The 6,772-nt window shown below is 48.3% G+C and overlaps 2 protein-coding genes across 2 annotated transcripts; one reads left to right on the top strand and one right to left on the bottom strand.

The window, feature by feature from the left end:
• Nucleotides 1-1,492: 1,492 nt before the first annotated feature.
• Nucleotides 1,493-3,986, bottom strand: EAH_00056060 (transmembrane protein, putative; the record flags this gene model as incomplete). Its single annotated transcript, XM_013393829.1, has 3 exons — nt 1,493-1,644; nt 2,036-2,180; nt 2,454-3,986. The coding sequence occupies 3 exons, from the start codon at nt 3,984-3,986 to the stop codon at nt 1,493-1,495; spliced, it is 1,830 nt and encodes a 609-aa protein (XP_013249283.1).
• Nucleotides 3,987-5,164: 1,178 nt separating this feature from the next.
• Nucleotides 5,165-6,232, top strand: EAH_00056050 (hypothetical protein, conserved; the record flags this gene model as incomplete). Its single annotated transcript, XM_013393828.1, has 4 exons — nt 5,165-5,242; nt 5,525-5,590; nt 5,799-5,872; nt 6,220-6,232. The coding sequence occupies 4 exons, from the start codon at nt 5,165-5,167 to the stop codon at nt 6,230-6,232; spliced, it is 231 nt and encodes a 76-aa protein (XP_013249282.1).
• Between the last annotated feature and the right edge of the window lie 540 nt (nt 6,233-6,772).

The raw sequence follows: 6,772 nt of genomic DNA, 5'->3' as shown, positions 1-6,772 counted from the left end.
TGCTAAGAACGAAAAAACTAAAGGAGAGAAACGTGCAAGACGGAAAGGCACATTATTATTATTATTATTACTATTATTATATTTCCTCCAAGTAAGCCCCAGCCGCATGCAAATCTGCTGCAGCAACGCGGTCATCACCATCGCTTGTCGTCGTATGCCTGGGGGCCCCCAGCAGGTAGCTGTACCTGTTGCTGCTGCTGCTGCTGTTGCTGCTGCTGCATCTGTTCTAATTATCAGCCATTTCTGCTAACTCTGCTTCTTTATGCTGCAGCAACAAATAATAATTGCTGCTTTCTGCATCAATTAGGGAAGAAGAAGTTAAGAAAATGCATAGGCAATCGCACAGCCCGTACAACAAGCCACACAGACGAAGACGCAAATCATATGAAAATATAATTGAATGAAGCAGAAGAAAGACAAATTTGCTTTGCTTCTGCTTTGCTGTTGCTGTTGCTGCTGCTGTTGCTGCTGCTGCTACCGGCGCTGCTGCTTCTGCTGCTGCGGTATGTACGAAGCAAAAGTTAATATGTGAGATGGGCGAGCAGCAGCAGCAGAGTATATGGGTTTGTCTTTTATTGTGTAATGCCTGTTTTCAATACATTCATTTTAATGCATTTAAAAGATGTAAACAACAGCAAAAATAAGTAAGCAAAGACAAGAAGATGTTCTGCTGCCCTGCTGCTGTGCGTGCGCTGTATGTACAGTTCTCCCGTCTGTCTCTGTAGTAGGCGGCAATGTAAGTGTTTCTATAGTTTGTTCTTCTTTAACGCAGGCCTAGCTTTAACTCTTCCGCTTTGCTTCTTGCTTATCTCGAGTGTACGTACACATAACTCGCAACACCCCATCGGTGGTAGCCGCTGCAGGCTGCAGCAGACTGCGCATTAAGGCAACGGTTTGTCTGCTACCTCTGCTGCTGAGTTTGCGGCTGCGTTTGCTGCTGCTGCTGCATGTCTGTCTGTTTTCTTCCCCGTCATAATATAATGGGGGCGCAGCACCGCAAGTGCCGCCGTGTTGCAACTGTTATAGCAGCGACAGAGACAAGCAGCAGCAGCAGCAGCAGCAAAACAAGTAGCAGCTGTAGCAGCAGCAGCAGCAGAGGATAGGTGCTGCGGGATCAGCAATTAACCAACAAACGAAGCTGCACCGCCCAATGGCTGGGCTGGGGCCAATTGATAAATTGTAGTGGTGGTAGCAGCAGCAGCAGCAGCTGCAGCACTACTCGCTGCAACCGCTGCAGCAGCAGCAGCTGTAATGCACCACTGCAGCGCTGGACACTGCGTTAATTCGCAGCACCAACAGCAGCAACACCGCCAAGGCGGAAGGACTCCTCAGTGCCTCGCCTTTTATCCCGTTGTATGTATGGAGGGCGTTTCAGCAGCTTCTGCTGTTGCTGCTGCTGCTGCTGCTGCAGCAGAATCCAAATGGCTTTATCCCCATTCCCTCTGAGGGCTTCTAGGGGGCCTGCGGGGGCCCCTCTTTTGCTGCTGTTCGTTTAGAACGCTGCGTCGCATGCAGTTGTAATTGCGAGAAGAATCATAAGTAGGCCTGCTGCTAAATTCAAGGAAAATTCGCTCACCCACCGCTGCAGCAGCAAACCCCCAACCACCCCAAAAGCAGTCACCAACGCGTGGCCCATACAACTGCCTGCGGCAACACACACACAGCAGCAGCAGCAGCAACAGCCGCAGCAACAGTAGCAGCAGCAACAGCAGCAGCAACGACAGCACAAGATATTTCGTGTATTTTTTGTGGCGCGGGCCTGATGCATTTAGTACGATTACCAACCTGCTGGTGCTGCTGCTGCTGCTGCTGTTGCTGCTGTTGCTGACGCTGCTGCTCCTGTTGCTGCTGTTGCAGCTACTACTACTGCTGCTGCGGCTGCGCCTGTTGCTGTGTTGCTGCACCTACGACTACTACAGTGGCATCTGCTGTTGCATTTGTTGCTGCTGCTGCTGCTATTGTTGCTGGTGCTGTTGCTCTTGTTGTTGTTGCTGCTGCTGCTGCTGTTGTTGCTGCTGTGATTGCTAAGGCTCACCAACGAATACCCCCCAAGCATTTTGTGCTGCAGCAAGGGAGACAGTTGTGAACATCGATTTGTCGCCCCACTCCGCAAACAAAATCAGCAAAAAAACCTCTCGGCAAACTCGCCAAGACTCGGGCGCCAAACCCAAACGCGTGTACTGAGCAGCAGCAGCACCAGCAACACCAGCAGTAGTAGCAGTAGCAGCAAGAGCAGCAGCAGCGGTAGCAGCAGCAGCAGCAGCAAAAGAAGCAGTATAGAAGGAGGTGAAGCAACATTCAGAACGACGAACCTCAAGCCCATCCCACCCACGGCCTATAACAGCAGCAGCAGCACGGCAAAAAGCATCAGCAGCAGCAGCATCACAAAGAGCAGCAGCAGCAGCAGCAGCAGCAGCAGCAGCAGCCTCTCGATGTTGGCGTATATGACTTACACAGATTCTATCTGCATCTTCTTGAGCTTCTTCCAACTCCTCACAGCAAATGTTTTCACCGTCTCTGCATGCATCAGTTTCTGCAGGAGACAGCCGAGTAGAGACAGAGGCGTCGTCAGGCCCCGTCAAACTCTTATGCATATTCAGATTAAAAGCAGACGCCTCGCTGCTGTTGCTGCTGCTGTTGCTCCTGCTGCTGCTGAAGCTGTCTGTGCGCTTGTCTGCTGCAACCAACCCAAAGCTGTCTGCAGCAACCGCAGCTGCAGCACCACCACCAGGAGCAGCATCTGCAGCATCTGCAGCAGCAGCAGCAGTAGGCGGCAGAGGCGCAACCAGGGAGGGCTCCCTAGGCCCCTGATTATGCAGAGACACCCTACAAGCTGTGCTGCTGCGGCCGCCTCTGTATGCTTGACGAGATTTCTTTGCTTTATAGAGATGCCAGCAGCCAAAGAACAGCAGCACAGCAGCAGAAGCAGCAGCAACAACGTTGCCGCCCTGCAGCAGAGATCTAACTGAAGCGGGAAGAAAGGAGAAAGCAGCAGCAGACTGAAGACAGTATCCTGCTGCAGCTGACACCGCTGACGCCAAGCATAAAGCTGCGCATGCAGCCCCAAACACCAGCACTCTTTCATATCTTACTGCCAGCAGCGCAGCTAAGAAGAAGGTCCTATCGCCTAACTCTGTAGCAGCAACAAGAGCAGCACTTGACGCAACAGAATTTATAAACATCCATACACCAGAAGAAGCATGCACCTCCTCATCCTGCTGCTGCTGTTGCTGCTGCTGCTGCTTCTTTTCATGCTGCTCATGCTGCTTCTCCTCATGCTGCTTCTGCCTATCCTGGTGCTGCTGCTGTTTCTCCTCATGTTTCTGTTGCTTCTCCTGGTGCTGCTGCTGCTTCTCCTCTTGCTGCTGTTGCTTCTCCTGGTGAGGACTCTCCTGCTGCTGCTGCTCGTGCTGCTGCTGCTGCTGCAATTTCTGCTGCGAAGCTGCAGCTCCCCCGTGTTGCTTCGCCTTATGGCCCTGTGGGGCCCTCCTGTGGGTCTTTCGGGGCCCTCTTCTGCTGCGTTGTTTTGCTGCTGCGGCATCAGCAGCAGCAGCAGGAGCAGCAGCAGCAGCAGCAGCAGCAGCAGCATGTGGCTGGCTGGCTGTTACTTCTGCTATCTCCTCAGGGGCCCCCCAATTAAAGAGTCTCTGAAGTGTAGAAGGAGAGAGTATATATTCATTTGAATTTTCTTTGTTATTGTCTACGGCTTGAAGCTTCCTAGGAAGCATCTCAATTTCTGCATGCGGAAGCTGCGTATACACCCCACAGCCTAGAAGGGCTCCCAGGGGCCCCTTGCATAGAGGAGCAGCAGCACCGAGGCCCTGCAGCAGCCAAGCACCTCCTGTTAGCATTACTGCTGAAGGCTGTACAGCAGCATCACAGCGATGAAAGTACTCTGGGGCAACGTGAATATGTGCTGAGACAGACGGGAACAGAAGCAGCAGCAGCAGCAGCTGCAGCAAATAATTCTGCTGCAGTTGCTGCATTGCACGAGAATATACGCGAGATACGCGAGGGAGCCGCAAGCAATTGACAACCCCCATTGTTTCTGCTGCTGCTGCTGCTGCTGTTGCTGCTGCTGCTCTTGCTGCTGTTGTTGCTGCTGCTGCTGCTGTTGCTGTTGCTGTTGCTGCTGCTGCTCTTTTCGCGCTGCGGTATCTCCTAACAGTGGAGATAGGATCGGCTCTTGCTGCTGCTGTTGCTGCTGCTGGTGGTGGTGTTACTGCTGTTGTGGCTGTTGCTGCTGTTGCGGCTGTTGCTGCTGTTGTTGCTGCTGCTGGTGGTCTCTCGCCAGCCTCTACACGAAGAGAAGTAGCAGCTGCTGTGAACGTTGATGAATTATTTTCTAGCGGCGTTCAGGCGTTGAGGTGTCTGTACACCTGAGACGTCTGCCTACAGAAGCTGCATATACACCTCAGGCATCCATTTCAGGTGTACGTACACCTGAAATCAAAGAAAAGAATTCAAAAGAATAAATAAAAAGCGATGAAAAGGAGAACAAATAGGGAAACAGGCAGCTAGCTGCACAATGAAACCCTAAACCCTAAACCCTAAACCCTAAACCCTCGATATCTTTGCTGCTAGGCTGCAGCACATTACAGGGGCCCCCTTCCTCTCGTATTGCCGGTGGTTTGTTTGTTGCTGCAGCAGCAGAATAGAGCTGTTATTAATAAATACTAAATTAATTATTTACATTTTATTTATATTTTACTTACATTTTATAATACATTCTTTGTACAACGTCTGCTCGCTATACTTGAGGGGCCCTTCAACAAGTCTATACAATCATCAACCCCGTTAGAGATGTAATAAAAACACAGGAAAAAGAAACAAGACAACAACTATCTGCAGCAGCTACGCGTCTGCTGCTGCTGCTACAGCAGCAGCAGCAGCAGCAGCAACAGCAGCAACAGCAGCAGCAGTTCGTACCCCCTTAGTCGTAATACGTGGCACCCGGTGGCCAGCAGAAGCAGCAGCAGCAGCAACAACAACAGCAACAGCAGCAACAACAGCACTAACAGGAATCGTTCCTGCATCAGAAGCAGCAGCAGTGCCAGCAGGAGCAGTAGCAGCAACAGCAACAACAGCAGCAGCAGCAGCAGAGTAGGGAACAGCAGCAGCAGCAGCAGCAGCAGCAGCAGCAACGGAAACAATTCAATTCACGATGTGGGGCTCCTTCTTTTTGTCTCAAATATTATGCGGCCTGACGTACAGACAGCGCGTGCCCTACGGAGTGAAGCAGGTTTGTGTAATTTATTATAAGTTTTTATTAAAATTATATATATATATATATATATATATATATATATCTTAGCAGCTGTAAATACAATATAGCTGCTAAGAGACATATAGGCGTCCTCAAGGGCGCTCTCTTTGTTTATTAAAATATTTTATTTAGGCGGTGTCAGTGATGGCTTCCGACTGTATGCTTGTCTCTGTTATACTTTGCCTTCCTGAAGTAGGGTTTAGGGTTTAGGGTTTAGTGTTTAGGGTTTAGGGTTTTGTTGAATGTTTCGGTGTTCAGACGGAGATGTACATAAAGGCTAAAAGACAGGCGCGAGCGGCAGCTCGGAATGCGCGAAAAATGAAAGTAAAACGAGGGTTTAGGGTTTAGGGTTTATGGTTTAGGGTTTAGGGTTTCGTATATGGTCTAAGAAGGCGAGTGATAGAGGGCATGCAGATAACAGCTCAGGGCGTGCGGCTTGCATCTGCGTTCCTACTCTCTTGGGTTTAGGGTATAGGGTTTAGGGTTTAGGGTTTAGGGTTTAGGGTTTAGGGTTTGTGGTGGGTTTATGCAGGAGTCGAAGGGGGTGCTAATGGAGGGCCGCAAGTGTCTGTTGATGTCGCTGCAGCAGAACAGCGGGATATCATGGTATAGGTCTGAGCAAGTATTAAAACATTTAGAATTGCACGCGAGAGCAAACCCTTCATTAACAAACAAATTAAGAAAAAAGATAACTGCTGCTGTCGACGTAGTCAAACAAGGAAGATAATATCTTTGTACAATTTTGTTTTCTCGCAACAACAACGAAATAATATACACTCATTATCCAGAAACTCTACTCGAAGCTCAGGATCTAGGGTTTAGGGTTTAGGGTTTAGGGTTTACGGTTTAGGGTTTAGGGGGTTGTCGTGCGGGCACAGCTATTAGTAAATCCCGATGCACGCACGAAGGGTTTAGGGTTTAGGGTTTAGGGTTTAGGGTATTCTACGGTTTAGGTGGGCTCTGTAAGAACAGGGCTTAGCTTCACCCTAAACCCTAAACCCTAAACCCTAAACCCTCGTTTGTGTATTTCAATTTCCAAGGCTAACGACTGGCTGCTGCGTCAGCATCTGTTGGTCTTTAAGCCTAACAGGAAGAACTCTACCTGATTATTTTGCTGCTGCAGCGTATGGCGCATGAAGGCGTTCGCTGCTCAGCAGCAAACAACACCAGAGGAGAGGTTTTGATTAAAAATTTAAATTTTGTTTAATATATAATATATATCAAATATGATTTATTTATTAAACATAGTAGATGTACAGTATATAAAATATATATAGTGTACATATATATATATATATATATATATATGTTTATATGCATATGTACATAATATATATATATATATATATGTACAGATATATGTACATATATTAATATATTAAGTATAGTGCATTCTAAATATTATGTCTGCAAATATATATCATTGAAAATGAGATAAATAAATATACAAATTATAAACCGCAAAGTTGCTGTCTCCTGCAACACGTCTTCTTTTACTGAATTTGT

Source organism: Eimeria acervulina, genomic scaffold (assembly GCF_000499425.1).
Source record: "Eimeria acervulina Houghton genomic scaffold, Eah_scaff1134, whole genome shotgun sequence".
Lineage (NCBI taxonomy): Eukaryota > Apicomplexa > Conoidasida > Eucoccidiorida > Eimeriidae > Eimeria > Eimeria acervulina.
This window is presented reverse-complemented; position numbering and strand designations above follow the sequence as displayed.